Raw genomic sequence first — 24852 nt, 5'->3', positions numbered from 1 at the left:
GGGGGAGCCAGTGGATGTGGTGTATCTGGACTTTCAAAAAGCCTTTGACAAGGTCCTACACAAGAGATTAATGTGCAAAATTAGAGCACATGGTATTGGGGGTATGGCAATGACACAGATAGAGAACTGGTTGGCAGACAGGAAGCAGAGTAGGAATTTATGGGTTCTTTTCAGAATGGGATTAGTGGTCCTACTAGTAGGCAGTGACTAGTGGGGTGCCGCAAGGCTCAGTGCTGGGACGCCAGTTATTTACAATATATTAATGATTTAGATGAGGGAATTGAATGTGACATCTCCAAGTTAGTGGATGACACAAAGCAGGGTGGCAGTGTGAGCTGCGATGAGGATGCTATGAGGCTGCAGGGTGACTTGGGGATAGGGTTAGTGGGCAGATGAGGCGGCGCGACTCTGGTCAGCAGCGGCCTCTGCAGCCTGTCCGCGTTTTTATTATTTTTTTGTCTATGTTTATATGTAGTTTTTGTTATTTTATGTTGGGGTGTGTGTGTGGGGGGGGGTGGGGGGGGGTGGGAGGGGGGGGGGGGGGAAACGTTTGAATCTCTCCCTGCACTGGAGACCCGACCTTTTCTCGTTGGGTCTCAGCTGTCGTTGGGGCCGCAACGAGGAGCGGCCTCCAACAGGAAGAAGCCGGGGACTCAGGTGCCGACTCACCTCACCGTCGCGGAGCTGGCCGAGACCGGAGCGGGTGGAGCGGTGGAGGAGCGCTGCCGCTGCTGCTGCTGCTGCTGCTGCTGCCGCCGCTGCTGCTGCTGAGTCGGAGGCTGCTGCTGCGGGTCTGCGGACGGCGGCACCGGGAGCCCGCGGATCCCTGGAGGGAGACCGCTTTTCAGGGCTCCTGCAACGGCGACTTCTCCCGCCCGAGTTGCGGGGTTGAAGAGCTCCTGGAGCGGGGCTTAGCACCACTGCCCCGCGCGGCTGGAACGGCCACGGGACTTTGCGAGCGCACACCGGGGGCTCCAACATCAAGACCCGGTGTGCGACCTCGCACCACCCGGCGTGGCTTTAATGGCCGCGGGACAATCGCCATCGCCAGCCGGGGGCTTTGACTTTGACTTTGACATCGGGGGGGAGAGAGTGCAGTGGAGAGATAAGTTTATTTGGCCTTCCATCACAGCTATTGTGATGGATGTTTATGTAAAATGTAATTATGTTGTGTCTGGGGTCTATTTGTGTGTAATGTATGGCTGCAGAAACGGCATTTCATTTGGACCTCCAGGGGTCCAAATGACAATTAAATATACTCTTGATACTCTTGAGATGCAGTATAATGTGGATAAATGTGAGGTTATCCACTTTGGTGACAACAAGGCAGATTAATATCTGAATTGTGTCAGATTAGGAAAAGGGGAGGTGCAACAAGATCTGGGTGCGCTTGTACATCAGTCACTGAAAGTAAGCATGCAGGTACAGCAGGCAGTGAAGTAAGCCAATGGCATAATGGCCTTCATCGGAATATATTATTATATATATTATTATTACACCTCTACTGTTTCCACCAAATATTCCTCCAATAAAAGCCAACATACCATTTGCCTTAGATAAAAACAGAAAATGCTGGAAACATGCAGCTGATCAGACAGCATCTACAGAAAAATAAACCAAGTTAATGTTACAAGTTTGAGACGCTTAACCAGAATTTGCCTTATTGGTCCCTCTAACTGCGTTAACTTTCATTGAATCATCTACATGGGCAACCAGGTTGTTTTAAACACCAAACATCTCTTTAGGGTGGCATGGTGGTGCAGCAGTGGAGCTACTGCCTTACAGCAACAGAGACCCGGGTTCGATCCTGACTACAGGTGCTTGTCTGTACGGAGTTTGTACATTCTCCCCGTGACTTATGCGAGTTTTCACTGAGATCTTTGGTTTCCTCCCACACTCCAAAATGTAAAGGTTTGTAGGTTAATTGGCTTGTAAAATTGTCCCTAGTGTACATAGTGTGCAGGTATCGTTGGTCTGTGGGCCAAAGAGCCTGTTTCCATGCTGTATTTCTAAACTAAACTCTCACTATGGCAGCCCCAGTGTATATTGGGAAAGTTAAAATACCCTATTATGCCAACCCCCTATTCTTGCAGCTGTCAACATTCTCCCAGCATATTGTTCCTCTAATTTCCGCTTTGTAGTTCTACAGCACAATCCCATCAAGATGATTAATCCCGTTTTATTCCTCAAGTCCACCCATATAGTCTCACTGAAAGATCCTTCAGTAATGTCATCTTGGACAACTGACATGATGTTCTCCTTAAGAATCCAGACACAGCTCCAACGCCATTTTTAAATTTGCTAGCGAAACTACTGCTGTTGGATGAATAAAGCTAATGAGTCAGAGTACAGGAAGAAGATTGATCATCTGATTGATTGGTGCCGGAACAACTATCTTTTTCTAAATTTTACAAGACCAAGTTTAATTTTAGGAAGGAGAAACCAAGGGAACATGCACCTGTCTTCGTTCATGTGAGATGTTGAAGAGAGGCGACAACTTCACCCTCCTGGATTTTTACATCTGATGATCCTGAGCCCAGCACACTGATGAAGTCATGTGGCACAGAAACAGGCCCGTCAGCCCACACTCAACCATGCCGACCAAGATGCCCTATCGAAACTAGTCCCAATTGCCTGTGTTTGGCCCTTATCCCACTAAAGCTTTCCTATTCATATACATGTCCCATCACAAAGAAAGCCTTTAGTTTAATTTCTTGTCACGTGTACCGAGGTACAGTGAAAAGCTTTCCCACGCTTCTACTTCCTCAGACGTTCGAGAAGATTTGACATGTTACCGCATACTCTACCCAACTCCTACAAGTGCACAGTGGAGAGCATTCTAACAAGCTGCATCAAGCCCCGATTCGGATATTCAAATGCTCAAGATCAAAAGAGGCCACAGAAAGCGGTGGACATTGTCCAGTCCATCAAGGATACTGAACTCCCCAGCATTGACAGAATCTCCAGAAAGCCCTGCCTCAAGACAGTTAATATCAATAAAGATTCACACCACTTCTCTTCTCGCTGCTACCATCGGAAAGATTATACAGAAACCTGAAAATTGTTCTACTTTGCACTACTTTGGTTGTTCTACATACTTTGGGTTTTGCACTATCATGGTCCATTTTTAATTAGATTAATTGATCATTTATTATACATGTAATTTTGTGATGGCATCTAATGGGTCTGTTAACCCGCAAATAAAAATTTGCAGTGCCTATGACGAATAAACACGTCCGACTTTGACCCAAAATTGAACTTTTTATTCTTCCCTAACCAATTTTCAATACATTTCAATTTTCCCCCCCAATACCTAGCTTTCTGATGATCTTTTGTGCAGCAGCTTACCCGAAGGCCATTTGAACATCCAAATACACTACATCAATTGCCCTCATTTATTTTGCTAAATACATTCAAAAAGTCCCACCAGATCTGTCAAACATGATTTCTCCTTCATAATATCCATACTTGACTGGGCAGTCAATTATTATTGTCCAACTCATCCATTATCACTACCTTAAAACTAGATTCCAGCATTTCTCCTCTTCCAACGAATAGGTCTACAATTCCGTTTTCTCTTATCCTTTCTCAGACAGAGTTACTTTTCTACTGTCCAAGCTGTGGAAACCATTCTAAATTCTATGGAATTTTGAATGATGTCAACAATGGGATCCACCCTATCCTTTGCACCATTTTAAAAACCATAATATGCAGGTCAGCAAGTCCTGGAGATTAATCACTTTTCAATCCCATTAATTTATTTAAAAGTTTGTAACTGTCATCTCTTTGAGCTCCTCATTTACTCTATACCCATAGCCCATCATCATTTCCAGGTTTTCTGCAGCTTCTTCAAACAGAAAATATTAGTTAACGTTTCTGCCATTTCAGTATACACAGATCCATTTGCAATGTCCAAGATACCCTTCAGGTGAACAAAGGAAACAAATTAGATCTTAAAAACACCAGTAAACAGAGAATTAATCAGAGGCTCAGCTGTCACCTGGCAAATCCTGCACCAAAGGTTTTACAGACTTTGGTGATGAGGGTTGTCCTTGTTCAGAAGTACTCGCTGGACGGATAATTGTCGTGGGATCCCCTGCTTGCAGGCTGCTGTGATTTTCACTTGCCATTTTGTTTGCATTTGCCCTGCAAACTAAGAGGAAAAATCAACAATTACCCCCATGACGCACACACCCACACAGTCAAGCAACACATTATATTTAAGCCTGAATTTGCACATTCTCCCAACTATAACACTTCCAGTTAAATTCCCTCAAAAATGTACTAAGAAAACATAACTATAATAAGATGCAAAAATTGAGTAATTAATACTTAAAGCGATAATAAAACATTCTATATCATGAGTCTGAAAACTGATTATGCATAAAAGTTATAAATACACTCAGGAGTCGGCAGCATTCAATATGACGTCACCGTTTCAAGATTATCCATGACTCTAGTAGAAATTTGTTAGAGGTAAAGCAAATCATTGTTCAACATTTAAGGGCACCTGCTTTTAAATACTCACTGAAAATAAACTATCACCTGATTCCAAATGTGTCAAAATTCCTTATTGCTCTCTGTGATACTTGGTATATTTGTGCTTTAAATGCAATAAAGACAGTACGTGGCAGAATTTAAAGACCAAATCGCACTACTGTGGTGATTGACTCCGAGTTTCCATTCCATCCTCGAAGTCTCATATAGTATACGAATAGATGCTTCAGCCCACCGTGTCAGTACTAATTATTACCTTAATTTCACTCTTTCTCATGCAAACCACATTAACAAACTTCCCAATCCCCACCATCTGCTTCTCCTACCAACCACCTGCAATAGGGATAATTAAGCTCCCAAACAGCAAATCTGGCTAGAAACCAGAGCACACAAGGAAAACCCACTCAGTCACAGAACAAATGTGCACTCATGAGACAGCACTCAAGGTCACAATTGATTTTGCGTCGCTGAAACTGTAAGGCAATAGCACTAACCACTATGTTACCTTGAGAGACGTTTCCAGAGAATAATAGGATAGGAGGAGGGGATAGAACATTTCAGGGTTTAAAGTTGTGAAACTAGTATTTTATTGGAAAAATTGTGACACCAAAGATCGCCATTTCCCAGGATCATGATGTGCTGGGGTAACAACTGATCTACCTCATCAGTAATTCTGGTAAGTCTAACACTGCGTTTGAACTCTTTTTTTAATCCTTGCAGTTATCTTAGAAAATACAAAATTGTACTGCGTTTTGAATTTTCGCTAGTTCAGTAGATCAAGTGTATATAAAATGTACTTTCAAATGTAATGCAGTTTCCTGCAAATAGATACGATTATTAATTCTAGGCCAAGTGATTTCAGAGAACCAGATTCAATTTTGACCTTGGGTGCTGTCTCTGGATTTGCATTCTTTCTGTGACTGCACAGTTTTCCTTGAGTGTCCTGGTTTCCAGTCAGATTTGTTGGTTGGTAGATTAATTCCCATGTTAAATCTTGCTTCTGTATAGATTCAGAAAATTTCCATCATGTTTGAAAGCAAAAGATACACTGGAAAATAATGGTTAGAATTGAAAGTAAGACAACAGTAACATAAAGTTACACAATTGGCAAAGTTGGCTCCAGTCTGTCCAATTTAGTAGTATTTGAATAATAGTTTCATTTGGTTGGAGTAAATGATGTTGGGCAGAACCAGAGGTGGTTCCTTAACTGCAGTTAAACTAGCAATTTTGGTCATTTCTTATGGGTTTTTCAAATTGGTGCTTTATCAAAGATGCAGTGTAAAACATATACCTTCATGCCACACATGCCTAAAAATAAACAAATTCTTTACTCTGCAGCTAAGCCAGAACTTTCAAACCTTTGCTGCAGAGCTCTAGCCCCCTCTCCAAAAAATACTTCAGCCCTATAGAGGTGCTTTAAATCCAGCATTCAACAATCAGGATAATTACAAATACTTCTACTTAACATGGAATTAAAGTAATCTAGGAACCTTTTTACTTTCAACAAGAACAACTAAAAATCAAAGCAGGAGGATGTGGGAGGAACCAGGAATACCCAACAGAAAATAAGAGCACGTATATAGACAGCAGCAAAGACTGCACAGTGGCACAACAAAAGCACTGAAAAGTTTCCAACATCATGGCTACTGATAGACATAAATACAAATAAGATAAATCTGGAAAATTTGGGAAAAATAAACTACTTCAATAAAGAATTGAATCTGATCTCATTGCTCTGCTCTACTGTTCAATGATGGTTGTGCTTAATTCATATAATTTGGTATTAACAAGGAGTGAATTGATGGATATTTCCGTAATGTCAGAAACTATCCACCTCCACATGAGCTTGTCACTTCAGTGACACTTCAGCTTCCCCAATGCAATTAAAAGTTAGTTACAGTTCCAGCATTCTTTCCCCAATGCCGAATAAACATACAAAATGTTAAATGTAATGTAAATGTGATACCCCTCAAAATGAATATTGATACAACTATGTTTGAGAAAAGCAAGATTCTTCATTAACTCTTGATGCCTCTAGATTCCTCATCGTGTCAAAATCAAATATTTTAAATATGCAGTATGACAGATCCGCGAGTAATAATCCAATGCACAGAAACTGAAGTATACTATTCATTTGGGACAATTTTCCCTCATCCTGTGGCATAATTCAAAATAGATTTTATGCAACTCCACTTCCCTCAATCGTGAAGCTTAAAAACTGTTCTAAGTCTTTTGTCCTAATTTTGTTGTTTTGTTAATTTTAGCTTTTATTTTATTTTAGTCAGCACGAAACAGGCTCTACTGCCCACCAACTTTGCAACAATCAACAATTTTCATACACTAGTTCTATCGTACACCAAGGGACAATTTACCAATTGATCTACACACCTGCACGTCTTTAGAATCTGGGAGGAAGCTGGTGCCTCCGGAGAAAACCCACGAGGTCACATGGAGTGTACAAACTCCATACAAACAACACCCAGTCAGGGTTTCTGCCACTGTACGGCTGCATCGTTACCTCTGTACCATTGTACCGCCTGAAATCACTATTAATAAGTAATATCATTATTCATGCTCATTTGCTCAGATTTAGCTTGCTGTGCAAAACTTTCACCTAACAGATCCAAAATTTAGCTTCCAACCCATTCACTAAAATCTCTTGCACTGATTTTCTTCCTTTCTGATTGCCATTATGAATTCTTTAAAAGCTATACTCAAACTAAAATTAAACAACAAGGTATCTAAAGATACCACAGAATACAATAAATCTTTGATTTTATACAATACACATTGAATGTTGCCATTTTTCAGAGCCAGAAATACATGCCCATGTGTCTCACATTTCACACCGTACAAAGTTAATCCAAGAAGCATTATGCACAAGCATGTAACCCAAACTGACATGGTCAAAGATGGAGGGCGATGCTTTCAAAAAAGGCACATTGATGCACACAATTCAGATGTGAACTTTAATCAATACTTGTCTCGTGTCCATTTTTTTTCATGAAATACAAGGAACTGCCACATTTCCAGTATTCTCTGCTACAAATACTGAAAAGACCAGTTTATTTCCTTAAAAATTAAATGAAGTAAATTTTTCCTGCTTCGCAATCGATCAACTCATGTTAAAGTGCGAGGACAAGTTAAAGATATTGTCACCTGAATCTGTTCAACTCAAGCAGTACTTTGGCAAATCTTTTTCATGACCTTGGGCACTGCCAATATTGTGAAGCAGCAGATAGTAAAGCCCCAAGATGCAAATCCAGGAGTCCAGAAGAAGAGGCAACAACTTCCTTTGTACAAGTCCAATCATTGAAGTACTTTTAAATTAACTGAGAACCATGAGAAATTATATCCTGGTAAATTGATTAATTATACACAGAAAAATCAACTACTCCCACAATCTCTCTGGAATTCAATTCTTCAGTTCATGTTTAGATCGGGCTATGATGAAGTCTGGAGGCGAGTGATCCTGGTGAAACCAAAACTGAGCATTAATAAGGTCATTACAGACAGGTACAACTTGACAGCACTGTTGACACCAGCCACTTTGCTGATTGTTGGCTGTAGATTGAGTAGGTAGTAGTTTGCCTCGTTAGATTTGTCCAACACTTTTGTGAAAAGGACAAAGCTTATAATTTCAGCATTTCATACTACACAGAAACAGCTTAGCTTGTGCCAAGACCAGTTCTGCAATTACTGTCATTTTACTGACAGTAATCTCCAGTACCACCAATGCCTGACCCTATACCTTTGAATACCATGGTGAAATTCAGAATGAATAGGCAAAAGGACGGATTTTATGATGGCTGCGAGTGGGGAATGCTCCAGTTTAATCATTAGCACTCAAACTGGGCTCTGCCATTGTTAAAGATGGGAATATTTTCAAACTATCTCTTCCCCCACCCAGTGCTCGAGTTATTCTTTACCATTCACTTGATATGACAGAGCTACAGTGCCCTCCATAATGTTTGGGACAAAGACCCGCCATTTATTTCCCCCTGTACTCCACAATTTGAGATTTGTTACATAAAAAAATCACATGTGGTTAAAGTGCACATTGTCCGATTTTATTAAAGGCCATTTTTATACATTTGTTTCACCATGTAGAAATTACAGCTGTGTTTATACAGTCCTATTTCAAGGCACATAATGTTTGGGGCACATGGCTTCATTGGTGTTTGTAATTGCTCAGGTGTGTTTAATTGCCTCCTTAATGCAGGTATAGAGAGCTCTCAGCACTTAGTCTTTCCTTCAGTCTTTCCATCACCTTTGGAAACTTTTATTGCTGTTTATCAACATGAGGACCAAAGTTCTGACAATGATGTCAAAGGAGCCATTACGAGACTGAGAAACAAGAATAAAACTGTTAGACATCAGCCAAACCTTAGGCATACCAAAATCAACTGTTTGGAACATCATTAAGAAGAGAATACTGGTGAGCTTACTAATCGCAAAGGCACTGGCAGGCCAAGTAACATGAACTGAATAATTGAATGGTCAATTCTTGAGTGGCCAAGTCAATCACCCAATCTGAACCCAATTGAGCATGCCTTTTATATGCTGAAGAGAAAACTGAAGGGGATTACCCCCCAAAACAAGCATAAGCTAAAGATGGCTGTAATACAGGCCTGGCAGAGCATCACCAGAGAAGACACCCAGCAACTGGTGATGTCCATGAATCTCAGATTTCAAGCAGTCATTGCATGCAAAGGATATGCAACAAAATACTAAACATTTAATTTACATGACATTGCTGTGTCCCAAACATTATGGTTGCCTGAAAAGGGGGGGGGGGGGGGCTATGTATAAACACTGCTGTCATTTCTACATGGTGAAACCAAACTATTAAAATGGCCTTTATTAAAATATTGCAATGTGTACAATCACATGTAATTTTTTCTATTACAAATCTCAAATTGTGGAGTATATAACCATATAACAATTACAGCACGGAACAGGCCATCTCGACCCTTCTAGTCTGTGCCGAACACGTATTCTCCCCTAGTCCCATATACCTGCGCTCAGACCATATCCCTCCATTCCTTTCCCGTCCATATAACTATCCAATTTATTTTTAAATGATAAAAACGAACCTGCCTCCACCACCTTCACTGGAAGCTCATCCCACACAGCCACCACTCTCTGAGTAAATAAGTTCCCCCTCATGTTACCACTAAACATCTGTCCCTTAATTCTCAAGTAATGTCCCCTTGTTTGAATCTTCCCTACTCTCAGTGGGAAACGCTTATCCACGTCAACTCCGTCTATCCCTCTCATCGTTTTAAAGACCTCTATCAAGTCCCCCCTTAACCTTCTGCGCTCCAAAGAATAAAGCCCTAACTTGTTCAACCTTTCTCTGTAACTTAGTTGCTGAAACCCAGGCAACATTCTAGTAAATCTCCTCTGTACTCAAGTATAGAGGCAAATGAATAAATGATGGATCTTTGTCCCAAACATCATGGAGGGCACTGTACATGTTTAAATCGATCCATCGGCTGCAAACCTGCTGTGTTTTTTTGCAGTATAATATATATAGCTTGTTACTGGATTGACAGCATTTTTATGTGCAGCTGTTGCAGCTCCCAACATGTCCATCTGCACTACTCATGGAACCAGAGACGATGCTTTGGATTGACAGCAACAGTCAGATGAGGAACACAGTAGGCAAAAGGTAAAAATTGTGATAGTATACATTTGCAACTACCACTGAGCCCATAGCATCTTACAGATGCCCAGCGTTGAGCAGCCAGAATAGCTTCTATAACACAAGTATCATCTCAGTCTGCCACCTCAAAGATTAATAATTTACAAATGTAATCAGTTTCAGTCATTAAAACGTTTCACAATCGGTCATCAAAACATAATAGTGATGGAATTTCTACCAACCTTTGAAATACCCATTACTTTCTCGACAATTAAGGACAGATGCATAGGCTAATGGCTTTTCTTTAATCCTTTTGAAAGTACACAAAATGACAGTAATTTAAAAGCCAGAGCACTGGTAAAATTCAAATTAAGCAAAAGATTAGTTTAAGCAATGCAAACGGTCTTCAGTCTGATTTCATGCTTCATCTTGCCAGTTAGATGTATTTCAGAAGGTTTAGATTGCCAAAGCAAGTCCATTAAAATACTAATCTAGATAGAATTTCTAGGTTGAATAAACTTCAGATGTTGAATTTTTAAAACTTAAAACTTAGGTTTCCAAATCTTTGCAGCACTGTGGTGGTTAGTCGAACTGCCAGAGACCCAGATTCCACCCTGATTTTGGATGCTGACTGCATCTGCACGTTCACCCCATGACTACCTCATTTCCTCTGGACGATAGTTTCCTCCCACATTCCAAAGATGTGTAAATTGGTAAGTTAATTAGCTACTGTAAAATGCTGCTAGTGGATAGGTAGGTGATAGTCAGACCTTGGGGCAAATTGATGAGAACACAAGGAACATAAAAATTTGACATAGACTCAATCCTGGTTCCATCGTTTCTATCCAATCATAGTGGCCAGCAATTATTCTCCAGGTAATATCTTCCTAAAAAAAATAGTTTAGTTCCTTTGGGCACTAAACTAATGGGGGGGGGGGTAAAAAGTTGCCCAAATCTGCACATGTACCAAGTAATGTGCACATGTACTGTTGCATCAATGCATAATCTTTATTTGGGAAATGGCAGCATCGCAGTTAATATATGTATTTGAAATCTAGAGACTGAGACAAATCCATATTTCTCCAAATATGAGCTATTAACACAGTCTATACAAGCTTTTAGAGTAATTTTATTTTCTCACATATTTTCTGGTAACCTGTGTAACTCTCATGCCCATCAACTTAACCCTGGTTTTCCAATTCCCCAACATGGGGCAACTTGCAAGAGCCAATGTGGGAATGTGGGAAGAAGCCACAGCAATCTACAGGATGTGGGAAGAAGCCACAGCAATCAATTAGAGAACAATTCCACAAAGACAACACGAGATAAGAATCAAAACCAGAGTGTTGAAATTGTGAAGCAGCAACACTAACTGCTGCACCAATTAATTTAAATTAAATTACTGATTCCCTACTCTACAATTTGGCAAAATAGAGAACACTGGCATGACCACAATTTATGTCCATCTACATTGCCCTGTGGAACAAATAACTTTGTATTACTGTTTAAAAATAAAGGGAAGGCCATTTGGGTATTTGAGTTCCTCAGAATATGATTGTCAATGAACATTTAAAGAAGATAACCAAGGTGGCACCCACGTTTGTGTCAGCAGGCACATAGTCCACCCTCCCGCAACCCCCTTCCTCCCTTGTCCCTCAATCGCGCGCATCGTCATACTCCTGCATTCCCATTCCGATCCCGGTCTTTCCGACTAAACGCAAACCACACCCTCCCGCCCACACACACAGCCTCTCGATCTCCCTCCCTCCGCCCCCACCCCTCTTTCTCTCCTTTCCCCCCCCCCCCCCCCCGCTCGCCCACAGACCCCCCTTCCTCTCTCCCCCCCAGCCCTCGCGCTCCTCCCCCCCCCCCCCCCTTGAACACACACCCTCCATTTGCCCCTCCTGCTCGCACACACCCCCTCCATTTGCCCCTCCCGCGCGCACACACCCCCCTTCATCCTCCGTCCAACACCCCCCTCCATCCTCCGCTTGGCAAAAACAAATCCCCTCTCCATCCTCCATGCCGCACAGAACCCCCGTTCATCCTCTGTCCTGCATAACCCTCCTCTCGCCCCGCTCCGCTCCTCCGCGCCACTCAATGGAGCCGTTGCGCCGCTGGCGCCTCACTGCGCATGCTCTGCCTATGCCGCCCGCCCAGATCCTCGGCAGCAACTCGAGCAAGCGGCGAGGAAGGTTCGCGTCCGTCCGCCGCAGCCCGGAGCTCGGGCTGCCTTCGGCACCGGCTTCGAGCGCTGCGGTGACGGGCATTCTCTTACGGGAGAGGAGGCAGAGCATCGGCGCCGACGGACGAGCAGACCGCGCTCCCGAGTGGTGTCACAGTAATAGCCTCAAGATGGCGACGGCAGGGAGCCCGCTCGCAGCGCCGCCACTGCCTCCCCGGCTCTCTCCTCCTCGCGTCCTGGCGGGAGTTACGGACACTGGTGAGGTGCGCGGTACCGCTCTCGTCACGCGGCATGTGCCGGTGTAATGCGCGGCCCGATTACCGGCTGTGCAGTGAGGAGGTCCGCCACCAAGCCTCCTCGCCTCTGATCCCGCCTCCGCTTCACCGCTCGGCCGCCGCCTCCATCTTGTATTCCGGAGCGCCGCGCTGCACTGCGCAGGCGCGCCTCCACGGCGCGCAGCCGCTGATTGGCTGGCGCGAGAAAGGCGCGCGAACGGCGATTGGCTGGGCCGCAGACATCAGTAATGGACGTTCTGATTGGTTGAATTGACGGCCATCATCGCTGTATCCGATTGGACGGAGCTCCCGCTAAAGAGCCAGAGGTTTGGTGATTGGCCGTCGAGTGGCACGTGGTGGGTAGAGCGAGCACGTCATCAAAATAAACAGGGTCTTGGAGGGTGTTCTGCTCATTCGTGGAGTGGATGTGAGTCTGTATCATAGGTTCTGTGGGTCTCATGGTTTGTGGGAGGAATTGGTCTCTGGGTGAGAATCTCCAATGGTCTGGGCGGATGGCCAGCAATGTATTATGGGAGCCAAAGAGTGTCTTGGTGCTGAGACAAAAAATGAAAGAAATATGAAGTATTGAGTAAAAACACAAGGTACTGGAGTAACTTAGAGGATGAGGTAGCATCTTCGCAGAGACTGATCAGTCAATCAGAAGAAGGGTCCTGGTCCGAAGCATTGCCTGTCTTATTTCCCTCCACAGACGCTGGCTGACCTGCTGAGTTCCTCCAGCAGTTTGGCTTGATGCTGAAACTTTCTTAGCGTAGGGCTGTAAACTCGATATTGGTACAAATGCGTTATGTTTACATTATGGCATGGGACTGAATGTTGTTATTTGGGATGGCACTGACTACTTGGCCTGTGATTATAGTTCAACTTGGAGTTCATTAGTGAGGAGGACTGATCGCGTTTGCTGGTGCTATCACAGATAACAACAACAATAATTGTGCCCTGTGTGCATTCCTGAGACATATTACAAATACAACTCTGAGTTTGATCGTGGTCTCCAAATGTGTGGGCCAGCAGAGAATAGATAGAATGGATTTTAAGTTATTGTGATATAGTATAGAAAAAGTATCTGCGCTGACCATCATGCTAATCTATACTAACTCACTTATTAATTCCATATCCCTCTATACCCTGTCCATTCAATTATCTGTCAAGATGTCTCTTAAGTGTTACTGTTTCTGAAGATAGACACACACACACAAAATGATAGTTGGACACAAAAAGCTGGATTAAGTCGGGCAGCATCTCTGGAAAGAAAGAATGGGTGACGTTTCGGGTCAAAGCTATTCTTCAGCAATGTATTGTGGCCTGTACTACCATCTTTAGCACTTTATTCCAGATACTGACTACTTTATGAGTAGTCACCTTTCCCCTATAAAACTCATCTTAAACCTATGTCCACTTGTTTTAGACATCCCTACAATGGGAAGAGACCTATCTAGAGCCACGTACTCATACAGCATGGCAACAGGCCCTTTGGCCCAACTTATCCAAGCCCAATAAGTTGTTTACCTGAACTTGTCCCGTCTGACTGTGTTTGGTCCACATCCCTCAACTTTCCTATTCATGTATTTTAAATATAATAATTGTATCTGCTGGTATCGCTTCCTGTGGCAGCTCATGCCATATATCCACTGACCTCTGGTTTAAAAAAAAAAAAAAAAAGTTTCCCCCTCTCACCTTTAACTACAGTGCCCTCCGTAATGTCTGGGACAAAGACCCATCATTATTTATTTGCCTCTGTACTCCACAATTTGAGATTTGTAATAGAAAAAAAATCACATGCGGTTAAAGTGCACATTGTCAAATTTTAATAAAGGCCATTTTGCCGTGTAGAAATCACAGCAGTGTCTATACATAGTCCACCACCCCGCCCCCCCCCCCCCAATTTCAGGACACCATAATGTTTGGGACACAGCAATGCCATGTAAATGAAAGTAGTCATGTTTAGTATTTTGTTGCATATCCTTTCCATGCAATGACTGCTTGAAGTCTGCAATTCATGGACATCACCAGTTGCTGGGTGTCTTCCCTGGTGATGCTCTGCCAGGCCTGTATTGCAGCCATCTTTAGCTTATGCTTTATTTTGGGGGGCTAGTTCCCTTCAGTTTTCTCTTCAGCATATAAAAGACATGCTCAATTAGGTTCAGATCGGGTGATTGACGGCCACTCAAGAATTGACCATTTTTTAGCTTTGAAAAACTCCTTTGTTGCTTTAGCAGTATGTTTGGGACCATTGTCTTGCTGTAGAATGAACTGTCGGCCAATGAGTTTTGAGGCACTTGTTTAAACTTGAGCAGATTAGATGTGTCTATACAATTCAGAATTCATTATGCTACTACCATCAGCAGTTGTATCATTAATGAAGATAAGTGAGACAGTACTTCATCAGCCACACATGCCCAGGCCATAACACCCCCACCACAGTGTTTCACAGATGAGGTGGTGTGCATTGAATCTTGGGCAGTTTCTTCTCTCCTCCATACAGGGCTCTCACTTAACTTTTTTTCCCTTGTTATCAGCCGGGCAATCTAGGCAGCTTTTTAGGTTGCCAAATGACAGTTTATGTGGTCATTTAAGATGGCTTGCATGACGCGTGCGATAATGTGCTCGGACGAAGTACATAGCAGTCGGAATTATGCTCAATGAAGCATTCACATATTATTTCTGCTTCAAAGAAAGTCAAAAACTAAACATATTCACCAATCAAGACATGATATAAACCACAATGACATGCAGCAAAATTATAATACAGTATCTCAACTCTTTTTGCACATTGCAATGAATGCAATCTATATTACTAAATGTCTGATCTTGACCACTTCCTGTTCTGTATATTGATTTTAGAAAAAACGCTACCACTTACGGCTGTGATTTTTGGCCATCTTACTCGGAGCCCCCCTCTGCTGCGCAGGACAAGAGAATCTTTCCCATCGATGAAAAATAAATGAGTTATTAGTGTTTAAAAAATGTTGAGATTGTCTCTCCTGAAAGCCGCGCCCCTTCCGGACGACTATAAAACCAGGAAGTGTTGAGTGCCTCAGTCAGTCTCTGCAAGATGGGGGAGCGAGAGGATCATGTCTCTCAGTCTGAGCTGTGAATAACGCTGAACACATGTCTACTAAACTGTGAGTGGTTTTACTGACCTGTCAGTGCCCTTACTGTGGTTTGGAAAATATAGTTTGGAAATGCTAAAGCTGTGTTGCCTTTGGTTTGGAAATGCTAAAGCTGTGTTGCCTTTGGTTTGGAAATACCAAAGCTGTGTTGCCTTTGGTTTGGAAACGCTAAAGCTGTGTTGCCTAATTAAAATTGCCTTCCCTAATTAAAGTTGCACTGCCTAATTAAAGTTGGCTTGCCTTCTATATAATTAAAAGTGTAATCTTGACCACTTCCTGTTTGCACTTTATATTGATTTTAGAAAAAACGCTACCACGTACGGCTGTGATTTTTGACCATTTTACTCAGTCCCCCTCTGCTCATCAGGTGCCGAGAATTTTTCCCATCGATGAAAAATAAAAGAGTTATTAGTGTTTAAAAAATGTTGAGATTCTCTCTCCTGTCAATCACTCCATGAAGGCCATGCCCCTTCTGGTGGGAGGGGGGGAAGGACTATAAAACCCAGAAGTGTGGGAGTGGCTCAGTCTCTGCAAGTTGGATAAGGAAGAGGTCACGACTTGCTGTCTTTAGTGGCCTTGCACCCTGCTTGAAATAGAATGAAACTGCACTTGAATTTGGTGGCCTTGCACCCTGCTTGAAATGGAATTTCAAGGAATAGCCGTGAGTCAACTGCCAGCCCACCAGCTGTGAGTGAGCGAGCTGCCAGCACAACAGGCTTAAGTGACTGTGCCACCAGCCCAATAATCCATTCGGCCCACAGTGTCCATACTAGCCCTCTGGAAACCATTTTACCCCCCCACTGAAATTGGAGAAGTCAATGTTCATACAGCTGGGGTGTACGCCAATATTGGAATTGGTGGAGAGGTGGAATATTGCGTTGGGGGACCAGCCCTCCTGTGATGCTGGGACCCAAAGGATCCCACTTAGTCTAGTTTCTATTATTTCTTTCCACTTCCAAACAAAAATGTGGTTGGATTATTCAGCGTATGATCGTCCTCGGTGAGACCAAGCGTTGGCTTGGCGATTGCTTCGCCCAACACCTCCGCTTGGTTCGCAATAACCAACCTGATCTCCCGGTGGCTCAGCACTTCAACTCCCCATCCCATTCCAAATCCAACCTTTCTGTCCTGGGCCTCCTCCATGGCCAGAGTGTGGTCCACCATAAATTGGAGGAGCAGCACCTCATATTTCGCTTGGGCAGTTTGCACCTCAGCGGTATGAACTTTTTTCACACACAGAGTGGTGAATCTCTGGAACTCTCTGCCGCAGAGGGTAGTCGAGGCCAGTTCAATGGCTATATTTAAGAGGGAGTTAGATGTGGCCCTTGTGGCTAAGGGGATCAGAGGGTATGGAGAGAAGGCAGGTACGGGATACTGAGTTGGATGATCAGCCATGATCATATTGAATGGCGGTGCAGGCTCGAAGGGCCGAATGGCCTACTCCTGCACCTAATTTCTATGTTTCTATGAACATCGACTTCTCCAATTTCAGGTAGTCCCGGCTTTCTCCTCCCCTTCCAAGCTCTCCCTTAGCCCACAGTCTCCGCATCTTTCTTTCATCTTCCCGCCCCCCCCCCCCCCACCCTCACATCAGTCTGAAGAAGGGTGTCGATCCGAAACGTCGCCTATTTCCTTCGCTCCTTAGACGCTGCCTCACCTGCTGAGTTTCTCCAGCATTTTTGTCTACCCATTCACACAAGTTCTGTTATCCCACTTTCCTCACCCGCACCCTACACATTAAGGGCAATTTTACAGAGACGAGTTAACCTACAAAGCCAATGAGTCTTTGGGATGTGGGAGGAAACCCACATGCTTTCAGGGAGAATGCGCAAATTCAACACAGACAGTTCCCGAGGACAGGATCGAACACAGATCTCTGGTGTGTGAGGCAGCAAGTCCACCAGCTGTACCACTATATTTTGTTTTCCAACATACAAAAAATTATACGTTGATAACTTTGGTTACTAAAAAAAAAAGAAACTATCCAATTTCAGTCTTAAATCTCTAAGTGACGCTATGTCCCTCTTTACAGCTACTGTATGTTATAATCGGGCCCGTGCCATAAGTAATTACTCAAGGTAGGCAGTCAGTCGGCTTTAAAAAAAAATCTTAAACCCGGATACGCAGATTGTTCTCTCCGTAAAAAATAAAAATAAGTAACAATTCAATTTCCCCAAGGCTTCTAAATCTCCTTCATTTTTTAATTACTAAATGGGTGGGGGACACTTCCCGCAAATCCTTAAATTCCGACAGCCAAATAACCTCAATTGGTCCCTTGAACACGCTGTCGGAATTTAAGGATTTGCGGGAAGCGGTTGACATGAGCGAGGCCGGCGAGCGGCAGGAGAGAGGTTGCGGTGGAGCGTCGTAAGTGGGTTACTGGCCCCAATCGCCTTCTTCACAACACTCCTGCCCTCCCCATAACTTTACCCCGGGCCAGACTCCTCAAACACTGTGAAAGGAACTCTTTCTCTCTCCCCCCCCCCCCCCCCCCCGGGCCAGCTGGAGCGCTAGCATGGGTGTTGTGGGCTGAACGGACTGGTTTCCAGAGGGCTAATATGGTGTTGTCGGCCGAATGGACTCTTGGGCTGGCAGCTCAGTCACTCAGGCCAGGCAGCTCATTCACTAAGGCCAGGCAGCTCATTCACTCAGGCCAGGCAGCTCATTCACTCGGGCATGGCAGGCTGGCAGCTCAGTAACTCGGGCCTGACGGGCTGGCAGCTAAGAAACTGCCAGAAATTCTGCCGAAAACAGGTGACAGACTCAGAGAGAAGGAGGAGAGAATGGACAATCAATTTCAGACGTTTTCATCTTTTTTTACAGATCACAGCAATGAAGCAGGAAAGTCTATCCTTGTGTGGATCTCTGGAGAGCTAGTGTGGGTGTTGTGTGCTGAAGGACTGGTTCCTAGAGGGCTGGTATGGACATTGTGGACTGAATGGATTCTTGGACTTGCAGTTCAGTGAGTCATGGCTGGTGTGCTTGAAGTCCAGTCACATGGCTGGTGTGGTGGCAGTTCACTCAAGTCACCCCTCCTCCCTTCACCTCCCCACTTGCCATTCCCCTCCCCCCACACATTCAGTCCATCTCCCCTCAACCTCCCCCCATGCACTCTTAGTGGCTCTCCGACAGCGCAGCCATTCCTGCCTATTAGGTTCCCAGTGTGATGAAGAACACGCAGGCATGGCAAGTGAAAAAAGGATTTATTAAAGTTTAAAATGTGAATAAGTCTTAAAATATAACAACAATTTAAATGTTAAAGATGAGATTTATTAAGTTATTTCTTGTTGTGTCTCTTGTTGTGTTCTGCTGCTCACTGCCTCTTGATGCCTCTTTGCTGTTGATAAAAAAAAAAAATTAATATAGAGAGATTGCGCGGTCACATTTTAACAAAGAAAATCTGAGAATTTACCTCGTCATCATTCAATGCAGACCTGCAAATCCAATCTCACAGCACTCGAAGCGGAGTGCAGGCCACAAATCCAACCTCACAGCACTCCAAGCAGAGTGCAGGCAGCAAGTCCAACCTCACAGCACTACAAGCAAAATGCAAGCAGGAAGCCCAACCTCACAGCACTCCGAGTCAGTCAGCAAGTCTAACGTCGCAGCACTCCAAGCATATTGCAGGCAGCAAGTCCAACCTCACAGCACTGCAAGCACAGTGCAAGCAGCAAGTCCAACCTCGCAGCACTCAAGCAGAGTGCAGGCAGCAAGTCCAAGCTCACAGCACTCCAAGCAGAGTGCACACACATACACTCACACACACTCGCGCACACACACACACACACACACACACACACACACATATACACATATACACTCACATACACTCAAACAGATACATGCACTCACACACAGACTCACACACACACACTCACACACTCATTCAGGAACAGCTTCCTGACAGCCATCAGGCTATTAAACAGCGAATAAGCTCTGAACTACAAATGACTATATTATTTGTACTATTTGTTATTTATTGAACACACACACACACCCTCCACCTTACACACTCACACACACAGACTATCACACACATCCTCTACCCCACATACATTCACACATACGTATGGCAGTAAACTTTCTTCTATACTCAAATGGCTGAGCGCGGCGTCTCCACAGTGGGCCTTCCGCAGACAACAACACTTCCGCGTTAAGCACGACTACTGAACTCATCGGAAATGATACAATCAGCGCGACCTGTCCACTAAACGGGTCACTAAATGAGCAGGACTTTTGAACCAAATACAGTCGGATTTAATAAAGCGTTTATTCTTTCCAAACACAGTTGCACATAAAACCACAAACAGCACATAAAACCACAAAAAGCATAACAACCACAAACAGCACATAAAACCACAAAGATCACATCAAGAAAAACAATTAAAAACACATTTAAAACCACATAAAGGGCACTCACAGGTTAGTAGACACTAAGTGTTGTGTAGATTCCCAGCCCAGACTTAGTCGTGGCCTCTCCCTCGCCATCTTACAGACAGACTGAGCCAAGTCCAGACTTCCGTGTTTTATAGCCCCTCCCCCACCCCTGGCCTTCATGGCGGTGATTGGCAGGAGAGAGAATCTCAACATTTTTTAAACACTAATAACTCTTATTTTTCATCGATGGGAAAAATCCTCGGCACCTGATGAGCGGAGGGGAACTGAGTAAGATGGCCAAAAATCACAGCCGTAAGTGGTAGCTTTTTTCTAAAATCAAAGCACAGTGCAAACAGGGTCAAGGTGATGCTTTTAATTATATATATTTATATGGTTATATATTTATATATAAATACACAGTTTTGTATTCTCGTTTATAACACTGTTTACAGAGTACTATGTTTAACCCTCCACTATGTTTAACCCTCCACCACGTCCATTTTAAATTCCATTTGGAATATTTTTGGAGGACCAGGAAACCAAGAAGCAAGAGTTACTCCAGCTCCAGGGAGTGATTCTGCGTTGGGTTTCAAGGGTCGTGGCGACCGGACATCAATGGCGGTCAAATCTCCCACAATGCAAAGGGAGGGAGAAAGTACCTGGTGCCTACCAGTGGCCGTGGCAGTGCGCATGTGCAGAGCGGCCGATGATGTGCTGGCCATGGCAGTGCACATGTGCAAGGCGGCTGGCCATGCCAGTGGATGAGTGGCTGGAGAGCGGAGACAAGGCAGCCTGGACACGAATGGCGGGTGGAGACGGAGAGTGGCACAGAGAGAGAAATAGAGAGAGGTGCTAAGCCAGGCAAAAATGACACGGCTTTTAGGTTGCCCGGCAGGACTTTAGGTGGCCATTGGCAACCAGGCAACTGTTAATTTCGATCCCAGTACCTGTGGTATCCAGAGATGGAAATAGCTTTAACACAGAAAAACTGGACTGGTCAACCCTCACAAAGGAAGACATCTTAGCCTATTATGCTCATACAGATAACTCCTTAAGCAATATTCATCTACCTAAAGATGCAATAATGTGTATTAATGTTAATTGTAAGGATATGAAGCATAGGAGAGATATCTGCTCCATGTATAATGATATAGTAAGTGCTTTATATGTAGGCAGTAAGCCCTACTGCAACCATAAAAATAAGACATATAACATCAGGCCTGGCTGGAATAAATATGTAGCTGAGTGTCATGCTGAAGCACGTGAAGCCACTAAATTATGGGCTATGGCAGGTAGGCCCAGACAGGGGCCTGTGTTATATCTTGCATAAGCTCTCACTTTTGCAAGAAATAAGTATGCCGTTTGCTTCATCTGTAAAAATGAGCAAGCTATGAGGGCTGAATCCATGGCTATGAAGCTGCTAAGTAACAACGATACTGATTTTTGGGAAGTGAGTGCTCTTAACAGCTGCAAAACATCTCTACCATGCACTGTAGATGGAATCTCCGGAACAGCTAATATTGCGGAGTTATGGTGACAACATTATAGTACTTTATTCAACTGTGTCCAAGGTGATTTTCTATAGGGTGGACAATATTGAGAGTAATGATTCAATGATGATTATGTCACATGAGGTGTATCATGCCATGAACAAGCGGTCCAACTGGTTTAGTGGTTTAGATCATATTTCTGCTGAACATCTTAAGTATGCGAGTATGAGGATAACTCCTCTCCTTGTTATTTGTTTTATGGCTCTTTCTCACGGTGCGACCTGAAGCAAGACTTAACATCGTGGGAACCTCCTGCGATAACAGTACGGCATTCGTGGACCACCGAGGACCTCCGTGGCGCTAACGGCAGGTAGTCGTGTAACTTGTTAAGGTCGGGAGAAAATTCAAACATTTTTGAATTTCTCCAAGAGTGACTTGAGCAGCGTTGCAACATTGTATGAACGCAGATGCCAGTGCGATATCCGTAATGACTGTTGCGGGTACCGTGGGAACTCCTGCGAACGGTAATATGGGTTGAGCACAACACCGGCTGAAAGGTGGCCATCGAGAGGCAGATGTACGCCTTTGAAAAATTTTTGGCATTGGCTTTTTTAAATGTTTTATGTTTTTATGTGTCTTGAGTTCTATGTGCAAATCCTTTTCAGTTCCAGGTATCAGAGCGTTGGAAGCAGGATGCCAGAGGCCACTCAGCCACTCTAGCCTGCCCCCCGCCCCTCCACCCACACACACTTACCGGGCGCAGGTGGGCATTGGGGAGTCTGAAGACGTCTGCCATGGTGCAAGCCATCTGGAACTTGGTCATCTGCTCATTGCCAGACCAGTGGAAAACCCCACTGACCGAGGAGTCCAGTAGGGAGGTATTCCGCATCAGCAGAGGGAGCGCACAGTAAAGCAAAGCAAGATTCCAGCTGTGATAGTTTACAGTCAACTGTTCTCCCTCTACCACCCCCCCCCCCCATCTCTCCCCCTCGCTCACTTCCCCACTCCACCCACCTCCCCTCCCTCTCTCCCGGGTGGGGGAGAGGGAGGGGATCGGGGGTTGGAGCTCTACACTCACAGGTGGTGCTCGGACAGCTGCTGACACATCAAGGCATGTGGATGGGGATTGAGTGATGGGGGGGGGGGGGGGGGCGTGGGTGATGGTATGGGGAGGGGGGGGGAGTGACGGGGGGGGGGGGGTGTGAGCGTTGGAGAGGGAGGGGAGGGGGGCACTGACCTGTAGCCATCGCTCGGACAGCTGCCGGCAGACCAGGGCCACATCGGCCACGTGGGTGGGGTAACGTTGCTGCCAGTGGTCTACGCTGGCCATCCGCTCGCACCCCTGCACTGGCCCGAAGAGTGGCTGAGTGGCCTCTGGCATCCTGCTTCCAACGCTCTGATACCTGGAACTGAAAAGGATTTGCACATAGAACTCAAGACACATAAAAACATAAATTACATAAAACATTTAAAAAAGCCAATGCCAAAAAAATTTCAAAGGCGTACATCTGCTTCTCGATGGCCTCCTTTCAGCCGGTGTTGTGCTCAACCCATATTACCGTTCGCAGGAGTTCCCACGGTACCCGCAACAGTCATTACGGATATCGCACGTATATCGCACTGGCATCTGCGTTCATACAATGTTGCAACACTGCTCAAGTCACTCTTGGAGAAATTCAAAAATGTTTGAATTTTGTCCCGACCTTAACAAGTTACACGACTACCTGCCGTTAGCGCCACGGAGATCCTCGGTGGTCCATGAATGCCGTACTGTTATCGCAGGAGGTTCCCACGATGTTAAGTCTTGTTAAGTCTTGCTTCAGGTCGCACCGTGAGAAAGCCCTTTTACTGGCTTTATGATTCATGGTTTGTTACCAGACTCAATGTTGTCTGTTCTGCTAGTGCCGGTTATTAAGGACATAACTGGTAAAGTAGGCAGCCTAAATAATTACAGGCCCATAGTTTTAGCCAGCATATTGTCAAAAATCCTAGAAATAATTCTGCTGGATAGATTAAATGAGTTTGTTAACTCCACAGATAACCAGCTTGGTTTTAAAGCTAAACATGACACTGACGTGTATATATGCCCTAAAGGAGATTGTAAACAAATATATAGGTAAACACTCAGCAATTATTATGTGCTTTATTGATGCTTCCAAAGCCTTTGATCGTGTTAATCATAGAAAGTTGTTTGTTAAATTGAGGCGAAGAGGGGTGCCTAAATACATTGTGAGAATTCTGGTTTACTGGTGTGCCCATCAGATTATGCAAGTAAAATGGGGCCATAGGGTGTCAGCCCCATTTGGGGTTAGCAATGGTGTCAGACAAGGGGGGATTTTGTCCCCAGTCATTTTTAATCTTTATATTGATGGTCTGTCCAAGCAATTGAAAACCTGTAATACTGGGTGTATGATTTGTAATACCGTAGTGAACCATATTATGTATGCAGATGATCTTCTGGTCTTTAGTCCATCTAGCGCTGGTCTCCAGTAGCTCCTTACTATATGTTCTGTGTATGGTGTAGAACATGATATCAAATATAATGCTGGTAAGAGTGCTGTTATGATCTGCAGAACCAAAGGGGGTAAATGTCTAAAATGTCCTGATTTTAAATTGTCTGACAATAATCTTAGTGTCTGTAATAAGGTAAAATATCTTGGACATTTTATTACAGAACAAATTACAGATGATGAGGATATTTATAGGCAACGCCAGATGATGTATGTACAGGTGAATATTCTCTTACGTAAGTTTGGTGCGTGTACAGATGTGGTGAAGATGTCTCTATTTAGAGCATATTGTGCATCACTCTAATACTGCACACCTGTGGTCTAACTACAGAAAGACAAGTTCACAGAGACTAAAGGTGGCCTATAATGATGCAATGAGAACACTGCTAAGGAAGCCTAGATGGTGTAGTGCTGGTGAAATGTTTGTGGCTGCAGGAGTCGGTACTTTAGAAGCTATCCTAAGAAATCATATGTATACATTTATTTGCAGGATTAATGACTCTGAAAATATAATTATCTTGGTCTTACCAAACATAAGGTATAGCACTACACTAATGCCAGTTGTGGAGACATTGGTATTGTCTCGTCGTAGGATACTGACCTCTCTTTTAATTCTGGATTTTAAATCTTGTATTGTGCTTTTGTATATTTTATGATGCTCATAAGTAATTTATGCACTATATGTATTTTATCGTGTTTTATATGCAATGTATTTTATGTAATGTTGTCTCTTGTCTGCA

The 24852-nt window shown here is 44.0% G+C and overlaps 1 protein-coding gene and 1 long non-coding RNA gene across 11 annotated transcripts in view; one reads left to right on the top strand and one right to left on the bottom strand.

The window, feature by feature from the left end:
* pcif1 (phosphorylated CTD interacting factor 1) overlaps nt 1–12775 on the bottom strand; it is a 100353-nt gene extending 87578 nt beyond the window's left edge. For 4 of the 9 annotated variants that reach the window (XM_055652060.1, XM_055652063.1, XM_055652061.1 and 1 more), the window contains exons 1-3: nt 12423–12641; nt 10387–10454; nt 4001–4153 (exon numbers count right to left, since the gene is read on the bottom strand). In XM_055652060.1, coding sequence (XP_055508035.1) covers nt 4001–4153; nt 10387–10454; nt 12423–12622 — 421 coding nt within the window. In that variant the 5' untranslated portion in view covers nt 12623–12641. The other 5 variants (XM_055652067.1, XM_055652062.1, XM_055652065.1 and 2 more) reach the window with 5 other exon arrangements.
* On the top strand, nt 12635–24766 carry LOC129707229 (uncharacterized). 2 transcript variants are annotated; one of them, XR_008725157.1, is made up of 3 exons: nt 12635–12960; nt 15467–15747; nt 24277–24766. It is a non-coding gene; the product is annotated as an uncharacterized LOC129707229 (long non-coding RNA). The 2 variants fall into 2 exon arrangements; XR_008725156.1 differs by lacking the exon at nt 24277–24766 and adding an exon at nt 18559–19427.
* The last annotated feature ends 86 nt before the right edge of the window (nt 24767–24852 follow it).

This window comes from Leucoraja erinacea, chromosome 21 (genome assembly GCF_028641065.1).
Source record: "Leucoraja erinacea ecotype New England chromosome 21, Leri_hhj_1, whole genome shotgun sequence".
NCBI classification, from domain to species: Eukaryota; Metazoa; Chordata; class Chondrichthyes; order Rajiformes; family Rajidae; genus Leucoraja; species Leucoraja erinaceus.
This window is presented reverse-complemented; position numbering and strand designations above follow the sequence as displayed.